The 24,907-nt window shown below is 34.7% G+C and overlaps 3 protein-coding genes across 3 annotated transcripts in view; 1 reads left to right on the top strand and 2 right to left on the bottom strand.

Moving 5' to 3' along the window:
* LOC128215843 (germinal-center associated nuclear protein-like) overlaps positions 1 to 24,907 on the top strand; it is a 78,981-nt gene that overhangs the window by 12,026 nt on the left and 42,048 nt on the right. The window lies entirely within an intron of this gene.
* On the bottom strand, positions 2,690 to 7,543 carry LOC128215845 (uncharacterized). The gene is made up of 2 exons (XM_052922458.1): positions 7,010 to 7,543; positions 2,690 to 5,341 (listed from the first exon to the last, which is right to left on the bottom strand). Exons 1-2 carry the CDS (start codon positions 7,339 to 7,341, stop codon positions 4,228 to 4,230), a joined length of 1,446 nt encoding a protein of 481 aa, XP_052778418.1. The 5' UTR covers positions 7,342 to 7,543; the 3' UTR covers positions 2,690 to 4,227.
* On the bottom strand, positions 15,897 to 21,905 carry LOC128215844 (uncharacterized). Its single transcript, XM_052922457.1, has 2 exons — positions 21,208 to 21,905; positions 15,897 to 19,431 (listed from the first exon to the last, which is right to left on the bottom strand). The coding sequence occupies exons 1-2, from the start codon at positions 21,537 to 21,539 to the stop codon at positions 18,117 to 18,119; spliced, it is 1,647 nt and encodes a 548-aa protein (XP_052778417.1). The 5' UTR covers positions 21,540 to 21,905; the 3' UTR covers positions 15,897 to 18,116.

The following is a 24,907-nucleotide window of genomic DNA, read 5'->3' as shown; positions in this document are numbered from 1 at the left end:
AAATACCTGTAAGGTTTTACAAGGGGAAAAAAGGACCAAAGCATGAAATAAACACCCCTTAACCAAAACACCTCTATTGTCACTTATAAATGTATTCCTTATGAGTATGATGTACAATAGTGTTATTTATACAGAAAATGAAACATTACTTTTATCAATAAAAAAATCAAATGTAAAAAATGTAATTGGCAATTACCATTCTTATGAATTTATTTATTATATATGTCATATGATAACAGCTAATTAAGGAATTTTAACACAGAAAAAAACTACCTAACATAATATGGATTTACATGTTTATTTAAAAAAATAAATAAAAAAAGGAAATAATCACACTCTTTGTCACTAAAATCAATGTTTGTTATTAAATAAAAAAGGCAAAACATGTTGCATCTCATGAGAGCTTTTCATCAACATTTACAATATGAACCAAAATTATGTTTTTGCATACATGCACGTCAAGAATTCTGAGAAATGACAAGTTAAATCATTGCATAAATGGCAAGTAACTTTAAGCAGAGATGTGATTTAACATTCTGCCATAATTGTAAGAAAGGTGGATACATTTTATTTCTTCAAAGTTGCAGTTATTTTTACCAAACTTTACATTGCATTTTATAAATATGTACAAACAGTATGGTGTTGAAACATGAGTATACAGACATGTTAATGTGTGCTTTATTTTGTTGGCCCTTCGGTAACATTAAACCACCTGATAACTAAATAGTTAAAGTATAAAAATTATGATAGTTTGCTTACAACATGTATATCTCTCTATGTATATCTCTCTCTGTTTTAATGTTATCATAAGATGAAATAATATCAAATGTATTAGAATATACAGTCCTACAATGAAATTATTTATGCACAGCCATCCAAGAACTATAACTATTTGATTTGTTAAGGCAGAGCAAGTATTTTTTAAGCTGTAAATAAAGTAACACTTGCATGTTTAATAATAAGAAAGCTATATGATATGTTATGTATAAAACTATACCAATGGGCTCGATAGGAATTTCCTATTCGCCTCTCTCATAGAGAACCTGCGTTCAATTCCCAGCCTAGGCGAGTGTGAGTTTGGTTAGTGGTCACCAAGTTGGACGAGTGGGCTTCTTTTCCGGGGTTTCCAGTTTCCCCTAGTACACAAGACCCACTCTCTGGTATCATTGTGCCAATGAGAGTTGCAAATACTTGTTTCACAATTGTGAAAATAAATAAGTTTTAACTAACACTCCCTTTATGAATTCAATAAGTTACAAAATTAACTACTTACAATGGTACCAGGGTGGATGGCATAAAATGGGTTCTTCCCCCCCCCCCCCCCACCCCACCCCAAAAAATGTAAGCATTTTGTAGTCTGAGATGTTGCATTTTGAATGTATAAAATTACTTTTTATCTTATTTCTCTGATATAGAAGAAGTAAATTTGAACAATGTGAGGGGCGTTGCCTGGTGCACATCCCCCACTAGTGCAGTCAGTGGGTACAATGGGCAACTTGTTTTTAAGTATTGGTTCTATCCTGTCAATCTAAAGTAACTGCTTGTTATTGTTTATTCAGTACATATACATTAGAAGAAGCGATAAACTTCTTTTTCACTATTTTAAAGCTCATTTAATTATATACCATATGCACTTTTGATACTGTCCTTATAACCAAGTCTTGAGTACTGCTACTAAAGAAGACTAGTTCAGTCGCTGGTTGGAAATAACAAATATAAACATTTGTTTCCTTTAAGAAACATGATTGTACTTATAATATTTAATTAATACTGGTCAAAAGCATGTTTTTGATTCATTGTCTCATGTTGTGTTTATGCAGTCTCAAATGACTACAACTTAAGAATCGTATCTTATTGGTATACTGTTCTTTTAAAAAAAAACATAGTTGATGTTTCCATAGCAACCTTTTAAAATTGAAATGAAATGACTGAAAGATACATAATTGTGGAATGTTTATTTATCAATCATGCTCCCATTCAGTAATATTGTAATATCAATTTCATACTGGACTATTGTTTTGTGATCCTTTAAACAGGGTATCAGGTCTGTGCCATTAGTATATTGTTAACTGTTCTTCTTTCCATAGCTAAGCATCACTAAAATACCGTAATGTGAATTTTTATTTGCTGAAAATTATTTATTATGACATTAAATTAGATAAAGCAGATACATATTCATAAAATAATGGTAATGTAGTCAATAAAAAACCTGAACATTGGTCAAATTCTTTAACTTTGGTATGAATATCAAATAAAGAAGATTGGTTGCCATGGGAACATGCAGAATAACTTTCTCACAAAGGTTTTTGTTGCTTCATAGTATTGTATTCTTGATCTGAACACTAAAGCTAGAAAAAACAAATGAATGACCATTGACATATTTGCTTGTTTCTCTCCAATAAACAGCTGTTTTTCAATTATATTGTAGCACACGCCATATAACAAATGTTGTCCAAAATAAACAATAACATAAGTTTTCATTTAATTGCGTTCAATATCAATGTGAATCTTCATTTTACCCAAAAATTCTTCAATTGATGGATTTTATTGATGAACACAAATGTGTTTTTATGAAAAACAATAGCATATGCAAAATAAAAGTATAATTTTTAGACAAGAAATTGTCTCCATGGTTACCGTGGAATCAATTTCAATTACTGATAGCTTAATTAAAACTTTAACATTTCAATATCACTGTCTGAAAGTTTGAATGTTGTAGAACAAGTATTATTTAAATTGTATTCTTTTAAAGTCAATGGGTGATATATTTAACATTCACTCAAAACAACTCAGCAGTGAGCACTGAACTACACTTACAACATTGCAGCATGGTAAGGGTTAAAAACCACCACAAAATAGTACATTGATTAGTGATAACATAACATGTATATACAATGAGAACTTAATAAACATGTATAATTCAAGTCTGCTAAAAATATGTGTATAATTTAAAGACTTCAGTTTAATGGTTGTACAATGTAGTCTTGGTTATCTTCTACATATTAATCGTTTATAGTGTAAATAAGGTGACAATAGTGACTGAAAACTTTCACAATTGCATTTTAGCTTAATTTTCAGGGATTAAACTACATTTTGAGTATGAACCAAGGTATTTGTAGAAAATTTGTAAAGTTTGTACGAGTTAGAAAAACTGAAAAGAATTATATTAATAGGACTGGAACAAAGCAATAACCTCCAGAAAATTGACAGCTACCTTAGTTATCGTTAATGTACTCTTCGCCACGCCGGGTATAGCATTGACTCTAGGTAGTGGAACGCCGAAAATTAATTCAAATCAACACAGTGGGCGTTATGCTTATAATGCGGGGTAAAGTGAAATTTAGATTATAATGATAAGGTCTGCGGTAAGGAAAAATCGTGGCGATGTGTGAAATCTGCAAAAACATGTGGTTGGTATGTCCCATAAACATAAATGACATCTATTTACATTAGTTTTTTTTGCATGTATGTAACAAAATGCATGTACAGATCAAGCCTATTGATAAAATTGTATTACAAATATTCTTTATTCTAGGCCTAGCATTATGATTGGTTATTTAAAAATGTATTATCGAAAAAAAACAGGCCTATCTGACTTCGAAAACAAACAACAACAAAACTACATCAATTATTATAATTCAATAAAGCAGGAAAAACAAGTTACTGATTTCACTATTTTCACTATCTCTGTATCACACTCTTCTCTTCAAATCAAATGGGAATTTTTCGCTAAGGCATTCATGATATGACCCCTAGTCTTCCTGATTTGATTGTTTTATATAGCCTTTCAATTTATGGGCAAAAAAGCCTTGGACAAACACTAATTCAATGTACATTAACATTTAAGTTCATTAGATTCTTTCTTTTCACAGACTTGCATTACTTTGGATAGATATTATCCCTGGATGTTAACATAATTACAGTTGGAATCTTAATTCCAAACAGAACATCCATGTTTTTATGCACCTTATTTACTTAGTAGTTGGTCCTTCTTGGGAATGGCCGGCTGTAAAAGTACATAGTATTATATGATCTCTAAATCAATCACATTATTTGACAGTCCTCCAATAATCAGCTTTTATGCTCCTTTTTTGAACCATGCTGAAAAAGGAAGCTGACATTCATCATCTTGTGTGGCCAGTATGCCAATTTGCTGTTTGCCCTCCTTGTCCACCTGGATCACGTTGTAGGAATCCTTAAAGCAGACAAACAAATATCCACTGTCACTTACCTAGGCTCAACTTTGTCAGGGTAATGAAGCATTGACAGAATGTTCCCTCTTGTGTCAATGGTGATAAGCTTACATTGATATGAAGCAGGAATGTAGATTTTGGAGCCATCTCTACTGACTGTGAATCTGTCCACTGTTGTCTCAGCACTGTTGTCTTCGAATACCGGTATCTTTTTCACCAGCTGACCTGACATTGTGTACTGGTAAATTTCTGTTTCAGATCCTACATAGAGGGTACCATTGTGGTGAGAAATACCGAGACAATAATGTGGTATTTCTAATTTCTGGGATATACTGAGTGTATAACCTGCCACTGTGATAATGCACACACCTTTGTTACCTATTGGTACAGCAGCTTTGTTGCCATCAATGTGACAGATAGTTCTTGGTCCAGAAGGGGGATGACATGTGTCTTTCATGTGAAACTGGGAGTCTAGCAGCTTTACTTTGCAGTTATTGTGATCTGTGATGAGGATCTTTCCTTCAGGCAGCTCACATATACCAGTTATGCAACATAATTTTTTATCTTCTTTAATCTTAACATTGTATTGGCGTAGGTTTCGCACTTTAATCTTATCATTCTGATTAAATATTTTCCCAAGCGTCTGAGTTCTAGAGATGACCTCTTCAATTCCTGGATCAGCTTGGAAAGCCAGTTTCACATCAGGATTGGCAGACATTTCTTTCAGCAAGTTTTCTGCTCCCTTCATTTCATCCTTGCATTTCTTATAGGCCATGTAGGCACTGGTGTTAACCTGGTTAGATTCCATGTTCTTTAAGTAGGTTTCAAGTTTGTCATACTGAGTTTTGCACCTAGATTTGTCCTCTTGGAGTGCATCACCATGTTCCTTCAACTTTGAATCCATTTCTTGAATCATTCCCTTCTCTACAGTGTCAAACATATCATTATTTTTCTTCCTTAAGGATTTGATATCAGTGAGCATTTTCTTTTCATCCTTCTCCAGAAACTTGATGTTCTTTTCTTTGTTATCCTGCAGACTCTTGAGTTCTTTTGTCATCTCTCTGACATCAGTTTGTACTTTCTTGAATTCCTTCCAATTTCGACATCCTTTTGCCTCATCAGAAATGAGACTAATATTTTGGCACATCCTGAAAGGTTAATTTCACAGGAAAAGATAATTACTAAATTTTAGGTTATCTTTTTTTTTGTTAATTTCATGGCCTTTCTTTTGATGTCATCATTTGCCTCAACATGCAAAAACTTTAACACTGGCACTCTCATATAATAAAAAAATGTCGAAAACTGACATAAACTTGGTATCGATGTGTACAATGCATTGAAACTTACTAACTGAAGTACCACATAGTTTACAATTAATTTATTTTTCACAGTTTTTTCGTATTTTTCCATTAAAAAAGATTACTGGGCATGTCTACCTAGTAGAATTCATTCCTTATGCGTGATTTGCTAATCGAAGTTATCACGTGATATTACCAAGTTAGCTATAAAGCTTAAATATTCCGACTGTTTAGGGTAAGCCTTCATAGCTCAGTGGATACAACGCTGGATTGCAATTTTGGCGACCCTGGTTCGAACCCGGTCTCCGACTTGGATTTTTTTTTTTACATTTTGGTATTTTTTTTTACAATTATGATATCAAAGAGTAAAACATTTTATTAAATAATTGTCCTGAGATTTGTTACAGAAAAAAACTTTTAATTGGTGCCAATCTGGTGTACAGTCCCTTTAAAGTATGTGTGAGACGAAAAAGATAAACAATTCTTAACAACAGTGGCAATACAATGCATGTGTAGCAAGGTTCAGAGCCCTGGCTTCACCTTGTTGTTTAATTATGGTCCTTTTTCAACATTTTTTTCAGACAGGTGTTTGCTCTTGTTTGCTCTTATTCTTATAGTGTGGTATGTTTTCTGTCACACATTGTCAACTATTGCCTTGACCTACCTCTTTAAGGAACAAGTCCACATATTTTATGGTGGCTACATTTCTTTTTCAATTTTGTTGAGTTATTTTACTTACTGATATAAACAAACACTGAACAGCAACTCAGGCAGATACTCAATTTAACAGAGTTTTGTTAAAGGGACTAGACACCAGATGGTTCCAAAATTGGCAAATACAGTATTTCCTCAAATTACGACGAGAATTGTCAATAGGAGCTAGTATGCGGGCGATAATACATCATTTTACCTGATTAAAATGATATTTTGTTGCTGTCTCAGCTGTGTTTACGGATTTGAAAATAGTTTCCCAGTTTATAGTGTGTATATTTAGCATGTGAAAGTCACGTGATTAAAACAGATACATATACTGAGGCTATTTTTAAATTAACTGGGATTTACGTGATAGAGAAACCTAGTAAATTTTTTATTTGGATAAATACACAAATACATGTGTCGTAAGCGATGTGATGCATCAGTATTTAAGATTCACGGTGTTGTACACAACAATATCAATTTTGTGTGAGTTTTTGACAGTTTTCTTTTTCTTGGATTTGTATGATCTTGTGTCTTACAGTCTAATCCCTTGAACCCGGCCAAGTGTAAAATAATTCAATTGTTTCTAATGCTTTTCAGTTTAAAGAACATATTTTGTAACAATTTTTTATAACTAAAAACAAAATAGCTTTAGTTTGATATATTTAAATGTGTAATCCTATCGGATGTGAAAGCCAGTCCCTTTAATCCACTTGGCCAATTTCAGCCAAACTTCATGAATTATTCATGGGTTTGTTCAAATAATTGTATCATGTTATCTACATATATAGCTATGAAATAATCTAGTTTACAAAATCTTACCTGTGAGTGAGAGAGACACAAATGTGGCAACAAAGCTCATCATGGTCCTCACAGAGCAGTTCAAGCTTCTTGTCACCATGTTTGTCACATGCCTCCAGAGGGCTCAGTCCTACATACCCCACCCACTTACTCACATCTTGTTTTCCTAGCACTACATGTGTCCTGAACAGTTTACTGTGAAATTCTATACATTTCTTGCAGTAAATTTTCTTGCACTCATCACAGCAAAAGTGAGCTTCACTGTTTAAACCATCGTCTTTACACAGAGAGCAGGCAAAGTCATGAATCAAATCTGAAGTTTGGTTAAAAGAAGAACTGAAGTTTGAAGCCATTATCAATGACTTTGCTTTATCTGATTTAAATCATAAGTAATTTATATCCATGTACCCTTTTACGTTATAAATTGTTCACAAAAAAATAATGTCATATGTTATAATCAAACATGCAATCCTCACGGCGGGCAATCATTGGAGCCATAACATTTTGTTATGTGTTGAAAACGCTTCATCCGTTATAGTGCCAATGAGTGGGATATGGATGTAAAGAGTGAGTATGGTTTCTTATTTTTAATTTTTAGAGGTTTATACAGTAAATTATAAATATTGGAGAATGTAGTTTCACAAGGGATTGGCTGTGAGTTGTTGTAAATGTAAAAGTTCTGAATAAACCAACATAACAAAATGTTATGGCTCCAATGATTGTCCGCGTGATCCTGTAAAGGAAGTTTTCTCCTATTCAAATCATGGAACAAGGACGTGTACAAGTCCATTGTTTTTGTTTTGAGGCATAACAATTCATAGCAGTGTGAAGTCAAAATGAAACTTGATATCATCACATGCTTTTGAAGATAACAGCCTTTTTTGTAAATAGGGTATTTTGTTGAACCACATTTCACTGGACAATTCTACATTGAAAAGTATGAAATATTGTGTTGACTCAATTATGATTATTGTATGGAAAATACCTTAATGCTCAATTCATAAATCCAACTTTTATGTTAAGTTTGTCATTTAAATGGTGATTTTGTCCTATCCTTGAACATCTCTTCCAATTTGTTTAAAAGTCTTCATTCCTTGAACACAATCATACAGCGTAACTCAGCTATAATGTTAGTTACTATCCCTTATAAACTCTTGGTAGTTGTTCAGGGAGCTGGACAAAATATCCCCCGCTCATTTTTGAAACCCCCCTCATCATTTTTACAAAACAGCCCCTGATGTTTTTACAAGGTGGACAAAACAGCCCCTAAGATTTTTAAACGGTGGACAAAAAACCCTTGACAAAAGCACGTCCCATGTCATAGAATTGTTCCTAAGAGTTACAATAATGACATCAATTGGCAACCTTAATGAATTATTCATTGTCAGTTAAAAACTTTATGTGTTAAAATAATATAATTGGCAATTAACATTCATAAGGTTATATCAGACAATGCGAATGTACGTCGGACAGTCGGACATGTCCGGTATATTTCCATTTTGACCGAAGAAACTTTTGTTTTGGTCGGTCACAATGTCCGGTGAAAAATTACAGTCAGCACCGTTTAATTTTCGGAAAATTTACTTTCAGTTTCTAAATAAATGTTCAGAGTTATTTTTAACTATTATATCATGATTATTCAGGGTGTTAATCCGTGTATCAGTATTTGTAAACCCCGTTTCGACATGTTTCCGTAAAAGCCGATAAAACGCGCAAGGTTCCGATCTCAGCTCGTACTATAATACTTTTATTTTACGGAAATGTTCGGAAATTACAAAATGTTTTTATTTTCGGCGAAGTGGTTCCCGGCAATCGTGTTAATTTAAATATGATGATTAATATACCTAGCTGACTTTCTTTCCGCTCTGTTTAACATTGCCAATAACAAGAAATCTACTTTCGTTTTTGCATAAAATTTAATGTTGTGCCTGAGTTTGACTTGTAGTACAATTCGTTACATTTTATAACTGTACTGTATCTTTAATTTAAAGATGAATGAAAAGAGTAAGATCTAGCTGTTCCATGCGTACGCTAACCAGATATGAGGGGTTTTTTTTGGGAGGCAAAGGAAGAAAAAAATTATGACAAGATTCGAATATTGATTTTTTTTACATGATGTTTAGCATTTTTTGTAATTTATTATAGTACTGTAGGACAAATCTTACCAAAAAGATCTAAACCTGTTATAATGGGGAATTACAAAACTTATTTAAAAAAAAGAGGCTTAAAATCAAGGTTTAGGCTGATGTAACCGAATACTGTTTGTAACATTGCGACAGGTAAAAATTTGTTGCGACAGGTAAACTTTAAGTGTTTACCTGTCGCAATGTCCTGTGAAGGAGAAAAAGTTTTCGCGTTGTCTGTTATATGATATCAATGAAACATGATAACAGCTAATTAAGGAATTCCAACAATAAAGAAAAATCCTAAATTTTGGATTTACATGTTTATTTGAAAAGACAAATATTTCAGAAAAATCACACTTGTTTTCTTAAAGCCATGCAGCAGATAAGTATTTACTCTTACCTAAAAAAAAGCCAAATATGTTGCATCACCTGGGGGGGGGGGGGGGGGGGGGGGGTTAGTAAAGGGAGTTTTGTCCACCCATGTATAAACCATAGATGGTGTTTTGTCGGCCTTGTAAAAAACCTAGGGTGCACAGGTTTTGTCACCTATATAAAAATGAGCATGAGGTGTTTTGTCCTAGACTCAGTTGTTAGTTTTCCTGTTTGACACATTGGCAGGGGTTAGTACATTGACCTGGAACACTACCATACTTGTTGCACCTTGAACACTACCGTACTTGTTGTACCAGGAACACTACCATACTTGTTGTTACTGGAACACTACTAAACTTGTAACGTACCAGGAACACTACCATACTTGTTGCACCTTGAACACTACCATACTTGTACCAGGAACACTACCGTACTTGTTGTACCTGGAACTCTACCATACTTGTTGTACCAGGAACACTACCATACTTGTTGTACCAGGAACACTACTGTACTTGTTGCTTTTGGAACACTACCGTACTAGTTGTTACTGGAACACTACTGTACTTGTTGTTCCTGGAACACTACCATACTTGTTGTACCAGGAACACTACTGTACTTGTTGCTTTTGGAACACTACCGTACTAGTTGTTACTGGAACACTACTGTACTTGTTGTTCCTGGAACACTACCATACTTGTTGTACCAGGAACACTACTGTACTAGTTGTTACTGAAACACTACCGTACTTGTTGTTCCAGGAACACTACCATACTTGTTGTACCAGGAACACTACTGTACTTGTTGTTACTGAAACACTACCATACTTGTTGTTACTGAAACACTACTGTACTTGTTGTTCCTGGAACACTACCATACTTGTTGTACCAGGAACACTACTGTACTAGTTGTTACTGGAACACTACTGTACTTGTTGTTCCTGGAACACTACCATACTTGTTGTACCAGGAACACTACTGTACTTGTTGTTCCTGGAACACTACCATACTTGTTGTACCAGGAACACTACTGTACTAGTTGTTACTGGAACACTACTGTACTTGTTGTTCCTGGAACACTACCATACTTGTTGTACCAGGAACACTACTGTACTTGTTGTTCCTGGAACACTACCATACTTGTTGTACCAGGAACACTACTGTACTTGTTGCTTTTGGAACACTACCGTACTAGTTGTTACTGGAACACTACTGTACTTGTTGTTCCTGGAACACTACCATACTTGTTGTACCTGGAACACTACTGTACTTGTTGTTACTTAAACACTACCGTACTTGTTGTACCAGGAACACTACCATACTTGTTGTACCTGGAACACTACTGTACTTGTTGTTACTGAAACACTACCGTACTTGTTGTACCAGGAACACTACTGTACTAGTTGTACCAGGAACACTACCGTACTTGTTGTACCAGGAACACTACCGTACTTGTTGTACCAGGAACACTACCATACTTGTTGTACCAGGAACACTACCGTACTTGTTGTACCAGGAACACTACCGTACTTGTTGTACCAGGAACACTACCATACTTGTTGTACCAGGAACACTACCGTACTTGTTGTACCAGGAACACTACCGTACTTGTTGTACCAGGAACACTACCGTACTTGTTGTACCAGGAACACTACTGTACTTGTTGTACCAGGAACACTACCATACTTGTTGTACCAGGAACACTACCGTACTTGTTGTACCAGGAACACTACCATACTTGTTGTACCAGGAACACTACTGTACTTGTTGTTACTGAAACACTACTGTACTTGTTGTTACTGAAACACTACCATACTTGTTGTACCAGGAACACTACTGTACTTGTTGTTCCTGGAACACTACCATACTTGTTGTACCAGGAACACTACTGTACTTGTTGCTTTTGGAACACTACCGTACTAGTTGTTACTGGAACACTACTGTACTTGTTGTTCCTGGAACACTACCATACTTGTTGTACCTGGAACACTACTGTACTTGTTGTTACTGAAACACTACCGTACTTGTTGTACCAGGAACACTACCATACTTGTTGTACCTGGAACACTACTGTACTTGTTGTTACTGAAACACTACCGTACTTGTTGTACCAGGAACACTACCATACTTGTTGTACCAGGAACACTACTGTACTTGTTGTTACTGAAACACTACCGTACTTGTTGTACCAGGAACACTACCATACTTGTTGTACCAGGAACACTACTGTACTTGTTGTTACTGAAACACTACTGTACTTGTTGTTCCTGGAACACTACCATACTTGTTGTACCAGGAACACTACCGTACTAGTTGTTACTGAAACACTACTGTACTTGTTGTTCCTGGAACACTACCATACTTGTTGTACCTGGAACACTACTGTACTTGTTGTTACTGAAACACTACCGTACTTGTTGTACCAGGAACACTACCATACTTGTTGTACCAGGAACACTACTGTACTTGTTGTTACTGAAACACTACCGTACTTGTTGTACCAGGAACACTACCATACTTGTTGTACCAGGAACACTACTGTACTTGTTGTTACTGAAACACTACTGTACTTGTTGTTACTGGAACACTACCATACTTGTTGTACCAGGAACACTACTGTACTTGTTGTACCAGGAACACTACTGTACTTGTTGTTCCTGGAACACTACCATACTTGTTGTACCAGGAACACTACTGTACTTGTTGTTCCAGGAACACTACCATACTTGTTGTACCAGGAACACTACTGTACTTGTTGTTCCAGGAACACTACCATACTTGTTGTACCAGGAACACTACTGTACTTGTTGTTACTGAAACACTACTGTACTTGTTGTACCAGGAACACTACCATACTTGTTGTACCAGGAACACTACTGTACTTGTTGTTCCAGGAACACTACCATACTTGTTGTACCAGGAACACTACTGTACTTGTTGTTCCAGGAACACTACCATACTTGTTGTACCAGGAACACTACTGTACTAGTTGTTACTGAAACACTACTGTACTTGTTGTACCAGGAACACTACCATACTTGTTGTACCAGGAACACTACTGTACTTGTTGTTACTGAAACACTACCATACTTGTTGTACCAGGAACACTACTGTACTTGTTGTTCCTGGAACACTACCATACTTGTTGTACCAGGAACACTACTGTACTTGTTGTACCAGGAACACTACCATACTTGTTGTTCCAGGAACACTACTGTACTTGTTGTTACTGAAACACTACTGTACTTGTTGTTACTGGAACACTACCATACTTGTTGTACCAGGAACACTACTGTACTTGTTGTTACTGGAACACTACTGTACTTGTTGTTCCAGGAACACTACCATACTTGTTGTACCAGGAACACTACTGTACTAATTGTTACTGGAACACTACTGTACTTGTTGTTCCAGGAACACTACCATACTTGTTGTACCAGGAACACTACTGTACTTGTTGTTACTGAAACACTTCCGGACAAGTGAAAATTGCTAAAAAAGTGGGTACTCAGAACAAATAAAATAACTCAACCCTTTTTGTTATCTTTATTTGCTAGATGTCGATAAAAAGGACTGTAATGTTATGAGTTCATGGCAAAATTGCCTTTCCCTCTATTTCCTGTGTGATAATCTACATAAAAAAACACTTTCCCCAAAAAGTCAATATGTCTTGTCTTGAAACAGTATTAAATACTGTAGTTTGATTTGAGTTCATGAGAATAACTGTTGCTCTTTGATTGGTAGCAAATCAGACGGATGATTGATAGGAATTCAGACAGATGATTGATAGCAATTCAGATGGATGATTGATAGGAATTCAGACGGATGATTGATAGGAATTCAGATGGATGATTGGTAGCAAATCAGACGGATGATTGATAGGAATTCAGATGGATGATTGATAGGAATTCAGACGGATGATTGATAGCAATTCAGATTTATGATTGGTAGCAATTCAGACGGATGATTGGTTGCGAATCAGACCATAAAAAAACAAACATTTGTATTTAAAAAACACAGACACAAAATAAACATTGAATGGTGATAACTTTATGTACAATGAGAAATGCATAGACATAAATGAGTACCTTGCAAGCCTGCTGTAAAAAAATTGAATATTTTTTGACAGAGTTTAGTTTGATGGTTGTACAATATACATCTAGGTTATTTCCCTCTTATTATCTACATTGACTTTTCATATTTTACAATGTCATTTTCTTCCTTTTGAAAAGTCTATAGTGTGGCAAAAAAAAAAAATTAATAATAATTGTTCCAATACATGATGAGTAGTAAACTAATGTTTGTCAGGCCTTTTACATCATCAAATGTACAAAGAATATTACATGTTGCCCCGTACATATACTGTTCATCCGGAGATGTGATACAGGCAATTCCATGAAAATATATGATGTAAAACAAGCAATTCCATAAAAAAAATTTTATCAATAATAGTTAAATATAAAGTTTGTAGTGTATCAAATTTCAAATCCAATGATCTAAGATTTAAATCTCAAAGGAAATTTAGACAATAAACAAATATTTAAATCGAGGGAATCATGTATTGTACAAAGTAAAAACGCAATTTTATCGGGTAAACAACTGATGTCATTTCAGACAAATTTGTACTAATAAATCAACTTTGCACATTTGTTGTTTTTTAAAGCTGCACTCTCACAGATTTACCATTTTTACAACTTTTTTATTTTTTGTCTTGGAAAGAGCAAATTTTTGCGTGAATATCTGCAAACCAATGATATATGAGATTGCTGACAAAAAATCAGATCCTAGTTTTTCATATTTCTGTTCGAAAAATAATTTTTAATGCATAAAACATCAATTTTTGAACTTATTTTTGAGCCCTACAACTCAAATTAGTAAGAATTGCTATAAAAAAAACACGCAAAAATTCGGTTATAATATAATCAAACTTTGTGTACAAGACAAGAAATCAATGTCAGAAATGCATGGGTTATTATGACAGCTTTCTTGTGTGGTTCTCGAGATCGAGAGAACACATGTTTCAACAGCTGCAAAACATGGTTAAATCAAATATAATATTACTTTAATCATATTCATAACAAAATACTAACGTTGATAAACAGACGTAAGGGTACATTTTTGTATTTTCGGTTCATCGGTGTAGAAATCATTTGTTCAGTACACAGATAATCATCAAGTCCTTTGTACATCACTTTATACTGTGCACTGACTTAATGTTTTCATACACTGATGAATCGCAATGCTAAAACATTCCATCTTTAATGGAAGTCAATTTTATTTTTCTAATTTGATCCAACTAATGACGATGACAAGTAAAACAGCAAATGATAGAAAAATAAATGTAAAATGTCACTGAACAAAACCGGTAGTAGAAATTTTACAATTTAAAAAAAAGACCAAAAAAGATAAATACTTTTACATTCAGGCTTTCCACTAAATAAGTGGCCTCAAAATTTCTAGAAATTTTGATTCTATGAAGCTTTGCAAAGGTTCCTAATAATTGTATTCCTAATAGCTCTTAACCCTCAAACCCACCTCCCACACACATTAGGGTCTATGATCTTTGGGGAGGGTAGTTACTGCCCAAGCAGGACTTTCTATAATGGCAAAACCTTGACACGCCCATACATGCCTGTTCAGTTAGAAGTACTTTCCTGCTTCGTATATTTAACTTAACTGTTATTTAGCAATATTTTTCTACGGGATGGCTTTTCATACAATGACCAGTGGATTGTTAGCTAAAAGCTGGGTACTCAGCAAGGTGGACATACTATGACCCCAAATATAATACTTGAGTTGGTTTTCAGAAGTAGATGTTTCTTGAAGTTTTCGGAATTGGAGTCCTTAAAAGTTTAATTTTAGCCCTAAAGTTGGCTCAAAACAGCTCTTAAGTTAAACCCAAAATTAGCCCCATGTCCGCTGCTGCCTGCTGACAAGACTGTGTTCTAGACATTTCTTCTTATATGTAAAATCTTTTTAAGAAATTAACACATCTCTGTAAAAATTAAGTATGGATGTCTTGAAGTACTGTGAAATCATTTATATTCGTTGGCATGAAATTTCGTGGTTTGCTGAAAATTTACAATTTCGTGGGTACTTGAATTCATGGTTTTTCATTTTTTTAAAAGTATTCGAAACTGCGATTGTCCTTGATCATCTGCATTATCTCCATGCGCTGGCCCGTGATTTCCTTCCTCTACGTCACTTGGTTTATGACACTCACTTAAGTGGTACGACATGCCAATTAGTGCATATACCCATGTCAATTATCGATTTAATTGGAAATTAAGGTCATAAAAGAAGATGTACCCTGACCATAAATACGGATAGGCGAAGCCATTGAATGCCAATTAAGAATTTGGCAAACTGTGAAAACACTGAGAAGGTCCGTATATTTCAGTAAGCAATCACAAAAGTTAGCTGATGTTTACAAATTCAATCACTTTTGAATATAATCTTATTTCATATCATTGACAAATCATTTATATTTAATATTTATTCACACGTTTTTGTTTAATAAGTATTTTGAACACGTTGTTTTGTACATTGTCACATTGGGTGCTCAGTAGCCTCCAATGTATTCGATTAATCATTTCATTAAAGAAAAAAATCGAAAACCGACACTCATCACTCACATCTTGTAAACCTGGAGATTTTTATGAACAAAACACGTTTAGGCACGTGCTTCTGTCATTTGGTTCATAAAAACACATTTAAATGATCTGGTTTATAATTTGTTAAAGGCAGTTATAATATATTAACAAAACAGTTATAGTAAGATATACAGTGAGACGGGTATTGACGCTGTATACTGCGACCTCGCGCGGTAACGAATAAACTAGAGTATGTACATAACATGGCAGTTGAAAACGTGAATAAAGGGTCTTGAATTCGTGGATCACCTAACCCACAAAAACCATGAACATTAATGCCCCACGAACATTAATGATTTCACAGTATCAACAAGAGTTGAAATGGAGGATCAAGTGAAACCAAACAATCCATGAAAACACACACCTAATGTTTTGTACAATAGATAAGGTTAATTTATGATTTTTTATTTTATACATACATTATCATAATTATGCACTCCATATGTATCTACAATATGTCATAAAGTTTACATTATTGGAATAAAATTCACATTTCTTTGCATGTAAAAAAGCTATGAGTGCAAATCAAACATATAATTACATTTTTACTACAAATATATATATAATACAAGTATGTATAATCAAAAAGAAACCAAGCCATCATAAACTGAAAAACAAGCATATTTCATTAAACAAACTCTTCAAAGTATCAAGGCCACTACTTAGAGGTTAATACTACCGTTAATACATGGCATAGCCCGGCTGTTGAGTGATAATTGGCCCGAGTGACTCATAATGACTCAACAGCCCAGCTACGCTGTGTGTTAAACTCTTTAATACATATGGGTTTTTTCTTATTCGGTAAGTATTAAGTCTTCTTTTAAAGTTTACCTGCATTCTTATTTCCTTTTGGCTTGACTATGATGATTAAGCTCACTCTCAAATTAAATTTAGTTTTTGAGAGTAAGTCAAAAAGGATAACAACATTTTGTTGTCATTTCACGTTCCCATCAATTTCAATTGTTCACTTTGAAAATTCCTCCACAGGTCTATCTGAACTTTTTCTGTACGAATAACCGACATCTGTCGTTTCATGTCTTAAATGTCACAATTCTATTTAATAAACATGAACACGCAGCAAGCAGAACGACTGTTTGTACATAAATAAACCTATACCCTCATATTATTGATGTCAATATGTATGTACAGTGGTTGTTTTTCAAGTATATACAATTTTGCTGCTTCCTTTATTTTGTTTTTAGAATAACAAGGCTGAATGAACAAAACGCCGCCCTAACTGTGCTCGCGTTTGCCTCCCTTTATGATTTTAATAATTAATCTGTTCAAGCAGATCAATAAATTGTGATAATTTAGTTAAGAAATTATTTCACAGTCGCCAAATTTGATTTTAAGAAAAAAATTGAATTCACGTGCAAACGTTATACGGGCCGCAAAATGATAATCGATAATCGGCCCGGGCCGCAAAACTGATAATCGCTGAGTCATGCAAATAATCGCGAAAACCTTACTCAAATGTGTTACTATATACAGTAACATGTGTATTAAATCAATTTAATATTTCAATAAACCATTCAAAGCAGGTTAATGATTTCACTAATTTCAGAATCTGGTGATCACACTCTTTTTCAGAGGTGAGCATCTACAGCCACTTGTTTCCCTCTTCAAAACATTTGTTTTGCTTTTTGCTTAAGCACTCATAATTGACATGATCCCTTAGCCTTCCTGACTTCATTGTTCACAGACTTGTATTACAGATATTATCTGATATTAATATAAATCCAATTGTCATCTTGATTTAAAACAGAACATTCACTTTTTATCCACTTCCTTTTTCTTCTTTATAGTTGGTCCTTCTTTGGAGCGGCCTGCTATTAAAGTACAAAGTGTTATTAAATCTCAAAATTAAACCCTTTACTTGGCAGTCCTCTGATCATCCCAGCCTTTGTGCTTCTTATTTGAACCAAATTGAAATCAGTTGGTCACATTCATCAATGGCCTGCTGTAAAAGTACATAATGTTATTAAATCTCAAAAGCAAACACTTTATTTGACAGCCCTCCAACAATCAGCCTTTGTGCTCCTTTTTGGAACCATATTGAATAAATTTGGTCACTGTCATTGTTTTTTATGGCCATTTGCTGTTTGCCCTCACTGTCCACCTGGGTCACCTTGTGGGAATCTTTAAAGCAGAGGAACATATGTCCCTTGTCACACACACACACTGACCTAGGTGAGCCTTTGTCAGAGGCCTGAAAAGTTGACAGAATGTTCCCACTTGTGTCGATGGTGATAAGCTGCCTGTGATCTGTTGCCGGAATCAAGATTTTGGAGCCATCGCTACTGACTGTGAATCTATTCACTGTTATTTTGGCACTTTTGTCTTCGTATATTTTTTTCACTAGCTGACCTGACATTGTGTACTGGTAAATTGCTGTAAGTGCTCCTATATAGAGGTTACCATTGTGGTGGGAAATACCAAGACAAAAATGTGGAAACTGAATTTTTCTTGATACATTGAGTGTACCATTACCTGCCACTGTGATAACTTGCACACCTTTGTCACCCAGCGTTACAGCAACTTCTTTTGCATCAATGTGACACATATGTTCTGGTCCAATAGATAGGTGACATGTTGCAGCCAACTGGTACTGGGAGTTTAGTAGCTTTACTTTGCGGTTACTGTGATCTGCGATTAGGATCTCTCCTCCAGGTAGCTCACATATACCAGATATACAACATTTATGTTGATCTTTTTTGTTTATCCTAACATTGTATTTACATAGGTTTCTCACCATATGAACATCATTCTGATTGAATATTTTTCCAAGTGTCTTACTTCTAGAGCAAAACTCTTCAATTTCCGGATCAGCTTGGAATGCCAGTTTCACATCATGGTGAATAGACAAATCTTTCAACAAGTTTTCTGCTTCCTTCATTTCATTCTTGCATTTCTTATAGGCAATGTAAGTAGTGTTCCTATCCTTGTCAGAAAGCATGTTCTTTAAGTAAGTTTCAAGTTTGTCATTATGATTGTTGCATATAGATTTGTCTTCTTTGAGTGCATCATCATGTTCCTTCAGGGCCGAGTCCATTTCTTGAATTGTTTGCTTCTCTAAATTGTCAAACATATCATTAAAATTCTTTCTCATTGTTTTGATTTCAGTAAGCATTCTATTTCCATCCTTCTCAAGAGACTTTACATTCCTTTCTTTGTTGTCCTGCATGTTCTTGAGTTCTTTCCTCATCTGCCTCACATCACTTTGAACTTTCTCGAATTCCTCTGTCCTATGATATCCATTTGCCACATCGGAAATAAGTGTCATGGTTTTGCACATCCTGAAAGATTATAACTACATTTAAGCTTTTTTTTTAAATCTTTTTTTCTGTTTAAAGCATACCTGAGCACAAAGTGCTCAAGGTTACCTATTGTGATCAGTCTATGTCCAGCTTCTGTTGTCTGTTGTTTAGCGTCTGGCGTCAACAATTCCTTATAAACATAATCTTCTCATAAACCTCTTTGTTACTTGGTTGGTGCTCTTACAAATTAATTCCATGCAGAACACTGTTTGCCATGGCAACCTAAAGGAAAAACTACAAAACTCTTTTTGACAAAAACCAAGAGGCCTAGAGCTTATAGATATATGAGGAGCTGAGGCTCAGTCTGTAACATTGTCCAGTGGTTGTTTACTAATGCTTTGAATGTTTTGAATGCTTACAAATCTTACAGATAACAAATTTGTTTTTATTTATTAAAATTTATTTTCAACCTAACTGCATTGGATTTCAACTTAACAATGTGAAGCCAATGCTAAGATTAGAATCAATCGTCATCATCACAGTCATGTGATCACTGAGTCATTTAATTGGATCATTGTATTTAGTTGATTCTGGTTGACTTTGGTATAGGGGTTACGCCATAGCTTTAATGTGTAGTAAACATCAAAAAAAAAATATCTACATTAAAGCTATGGAAGCCAGAACTATCCATTCCTTAAAGTTTAAATCAGTTTATTTATTTTATTTTATAGTACACTGTCTGTCATTTGTGTTTCTGTTCTTAACACAGTAGCTTGTGAACATCAAATTATGCCCCTGTGGTCAAAACTGGCCATGCACAAGGTTTTCTGTGGACTTGTTTTGGAAATTCATGAAAATCTTGTCTGATACTGCTAGGCCCAGACCTTGAATAATTTGTAACAAGCATCATAATAGTGGTCCTGTACAAAGATTGTGCAAATTATGCCCCTTGGGTTAAAGCCGGTCCCACCCTTTTTGACCTACTTTCTTATTTTTGAAGCTACAGTGAAGAAAATTTGACCATCTTTACAACTCTGTAAACAAATAACAATGTTGTGCTTGGATGACATTGACTGTGACTTTTTGACCTACTTCCTTAATTTTCGAGCTGTACTAATGAAATTTGGATCATGTGTACAGTTTTGAAAACAAATATTAATATTATCCTCTGATGACCTTGACTGACCTTTGACGTACTCTTTTTTTTCAGCTGCAGCAATGACATTTTGACCATGTTTACAGTTTTGAAAACAGATATCAACGCTGTGCTTGGATGACTTTAATTATATCTTTTTGACCCAGTTTCGTATTTTTGAAGCATCTGTAATGAAATTTTTGAAGCTATAGTTTTGAAATTTGGACCATAATTTATGTACGTCTTTGAGAACAAAGGTCAAGATATACTGATTACAAAGGTTAAACATTTTTACTCAGGTGAGAGATTTAGGGCCATTATGGCCCTCTTGTTAATAAAGGTAATGTTATTGTGCCTTTGCTGTCAAAGTCATCATTTGCCTCATCGCACAAACACTTAACCCAACACCTAATATATGTGTGAGGAATCAAATAAAACGTAATATACTTTCCAGTGAAAATACATACACATATAGCTTCAGAGCTCTGGAATTGATTGTTGAATTAATCCCCTTTTTTGGTGAAAATTATTTAAGGCAAGCATTGGCTCTTGATAATACTTATTCGTTATTGTGATAACTTATCAACCTGGTCAATGAGGAATTATTCCTTGTTTTGTTCAAATAACTGTATTGTTAAGTAATTTTAAAGATTTTTAAAGTTGAGATCACAAAGACTTACCTGTGAGTGAGAGAGACACACATATGGCAACAAAGCTCGTCATGGTCCTCACAGAGCAGTTCAAGCTTCTTGTCACCATGTTTGTCACATGCCTCCAGAGGGCTCAGTCCTACATACCCCACCCACTTACTCACATCTTGTTTTCCTAGCACTTCATGTGTCCTGAACAGTTTACTGTGAAATTCTATACATTTCTTGCAGTAAATTTTCTTGCACTCGTCACAGAAAAAGTGAGCTTCACTGTTTAAATATTCATCTTTACATGGAGAGCACTCAAAGTCGTGAATCAAATCTGAAGATAGGTTAAAAGAAAAACTGATGTTTGAAGCCATTATCAATGACTTTGCTTTATCTGGTTTAAATCATAATTTATGTATATCCATTAATTTATGTATATCCATATTCCTAAATGAATCAAATCAGAAGTTTGATAAACAGAGGATCTGAAGATGGAATTCATTGTTTTTTAGCCTTTAAACTTTTTTTGATGTAGTATGTATTCATATTTAATTTTACACCAACTTTTGTCAGATTAAAGTTGTACGTTCAGCGAGAATTTTGGTTATAAAACACAAAAATAACACAACTGTCGTGAAAAAGCATCCTTATTTTAGTGTTATGCGAAATATCGTCTCTAGATTTCACTCCGATGGCCTGATATTAACACGATTTTCAGACCATATTTATTTTTTGGTGGTTACCAGAAAATCCGCTATGGCCTACTCGGAGTTATTTCGAGCAGTTCCGAAAGCCTACGAAAGTAAACGGAGCACAAGCACGTGACAGTTATGAATAATCAATGAGGTCAGCAAATCAAAACAAAGATGGACAGATGAAAATGAAAAGAGAAACAGAGGCAGACAGAGATTGCCAAAATCGATCAGAAAGCGACGGTAAATGGAAAATGTAGGAGATATATTGACGTCAATGGTTTATTTAGGCATTCATTGAAAGAAAAGGATAGTATTCAAAGCTTCAAATGGAGTGGGAAAATGGAGGGCGTGGAAACGAAACATCACGATAGGTTTGTGTTTTATCTTTAACATTTTACCTGTTTTGAGTTTTGAAAAACATTGATAGTTTATTTAATAACAGTCAGTAGGGCTATCTTTCGACACACTTTCGGGCGGGTGCACATACCCCATTTCCTTGGAGAACGGATGTACTTATTCGCCAAAATGTTAGTGAAAGTTCCTATTCAAAATCCAAAATAATTTCGAAAACAAACAAGAGCTGTCACTGTCAGAGGCAGCATGATCGACTTTTTTCATTGCTATAATGCATCAGTCAGTTGTAACCACGCCCCCCAGGTCCGGGGGTATACTGGGGAAATGGGGCGTGGTTTTACCTTCCAGGTGGCCCCGCAGTACCGCGTGAATTGGGTGGTTTTATGTTCGCAAAAAATTGTGGGGAATGGACCTTACCTAGGGTCCCTAGGGTGCGGGGACATTAGCAGGGATTTTACCAACTGGTCGTCCCGGCAGGGCCGGGATTTTACCCGGGGTAGGCTGGAACGAAAGTCAAAGTCCCTGCTATTCCCCGGACCTACAGGGCTGTGGTTACAAATGACTGGTACATAAGCATTAAGGATTTCAGCACTTGCAATATCAATATGCATATATATCATATATACCCCACACCTAACCCCATAACTTCCTTGTTTACTGCCTATTTCAATGGTACTGGTACACTAATAAGCAATCAGGCATACTTTTTTTTATTGTTTTGACATTTCTTATCTTCTCCCTGTACGCTTAAGTAATAAAAATGGTCAAAAGACTTGTTGAAAGTCAGGTGGCATATTTTTATATGGGATTAAAAAGAAATAAATTGCCCAAAATGTATCATTTCGGACTAGATATTATGTACATTTCCTAGGGGGTGAACCTGGCCGTTTGCCATCATTGTTGAACAAAATTATACAGTTCTGGGGGGGGGGGGGACACACGTTGAAAGGTTACAACCCCTGAGTGACTCCAATCTTGTGTCAATTACTGGATCCGCCTTTGGCAGGCTTTGGCAAAACATGCCTGGATCACTGTAAAATAAGATTACATGCAAAATCCAGAATTTCTAAGTCAAATGTTAAAAGGGCAAAATAGTGGGCATCATATGCAAGTTAGAGATATCGTCAAAAACTTGAAAAAGTCAAGCTAAATCCAATAGCAACTGCAATTCAATTGAATAGAACAATTGTATACAGCACATTTATTGGCATTTCAATATATGTAATTTGTTTTGAAATATTTTTATTACCAAAAAACTGCATTTGATGTCTTTTTTGACTAACTGAAGGACCTGAGCCCAACCCCCAAATGTGTAAATACAGCCCTTCAATAAGCTGTGATAAAGCATTCTTTTGTTAAGAAAATCCATTCCTTTTGACAAATGGTCTAAATTCACACAAGCCAGTAAGCCCTGCACTGGTAAAATGCCTCGGGTCTTACCCAAATTGTGATTTTTTTATAGCAGGGCTTGTTTGAAATTTTAAGCTAAAAGCTAAAGTATACAAATCAGGGCTTCTTCATCAAAAATTAGACCAATGATTGTTTTGATCCTGCTCATGATTGTATTGGCATTTGAAAAAAATCTTTATCATTTTTATATCAATAATATAAGAACCTGGCTTTAAATAGAAATTGGTACATATGTGATACTAGTTAACATGTTAAAGGTAGTCCATCCATCTTTTATGCAAAAAAAATAATGCAAAAATTATATTTCTTTTCTTTTTATATTTCTGTTTTGTATATGAACTCTGACAAAATACATGTACCAAGGGTTTAATTATTATAAGATAAATGATTTGCTGAAATTTCTATATAAACATAATATAATAATAGTTAATAAAAATTTACAGTATTTTGGGTTTCAGTATCTTTTGACATCACGCTTCAAGACTCCGATGTCAGGAGGCTGGTGATTTTAACAGATTTTAACCTGGCTTGAACATGCCAAGTGTACTGTAAGTACAGTTTTTTTTTGCAAATATAAAAAATATCATTCAAACTTTTCAAATATAGAAAATCAAAGGCAGTGTTTTATCAACTCCAAAATCATATTTTCTATTCATAAGTGTTAGAAAGGCTTTTAGGCAAAAAACATCATACTTTTTGAAAGTAAGTATGAATAACTGCACTCACCTCTTTTGTCAGCATATCTTATATCACTGGTTTCATGATATAAGCTTAAAAAGTGGCTAATGAAATCCAAAACAAAAATTGAAATAAAATATGTTTACACAGTTCATAGGTGAGAATGCAGCTTTAAAAATCATGAAAAGGTAGAAAAGAGGTTGATATCCTTTTTATCAAATAAGGCCTGATATTTGTGTCATGAAAATGCAGTGATTTGAGCTTGGAAGTATAATATTATGTTGGTATATTGATTAAGTATTTATAATATTGATAATTAACATATAACATTTATTGATGATATAAGTAGATAAATGAAAATAAAATGAAATGCTATTTATTTTAAGGGCATCTCAGCTGTTCTTCGCCATCATTTGACAGATGAGCATGAGTGGCCTCCCCCGATTCAATATTATGAGTAAAGTCATGGGCATTGAGCCAAGAGGAAAGGAATTCACCATGGCTTAACAAGAAAAAAAAAACTTTAGTACCCTTAAAGCCCTCAGAGTGATTGTCCTTGACAACCACCTTCCATCAAAGACGCATACTATCTAGTCTACAGGTAA

This window comes from Mya arenaria, chromosome 14 (genome assembly GCF_026914265.1).
Source record: "Mya arenaria isolate MELC-2E11 chromosome 14, ASM2691426v1".
In the NCBI taxonomy this organism is placed as follows: domain Eukaryota; kingdom Metazoa; phylum Mollusca; class Bivalvia; order Myida; family Myidae; genus Mya; species Mya arenaria.
Note: the sequence above shows the minus strand (reverse complement) of the source record. Positions and strands in the feature narration are given on the sequence as shown.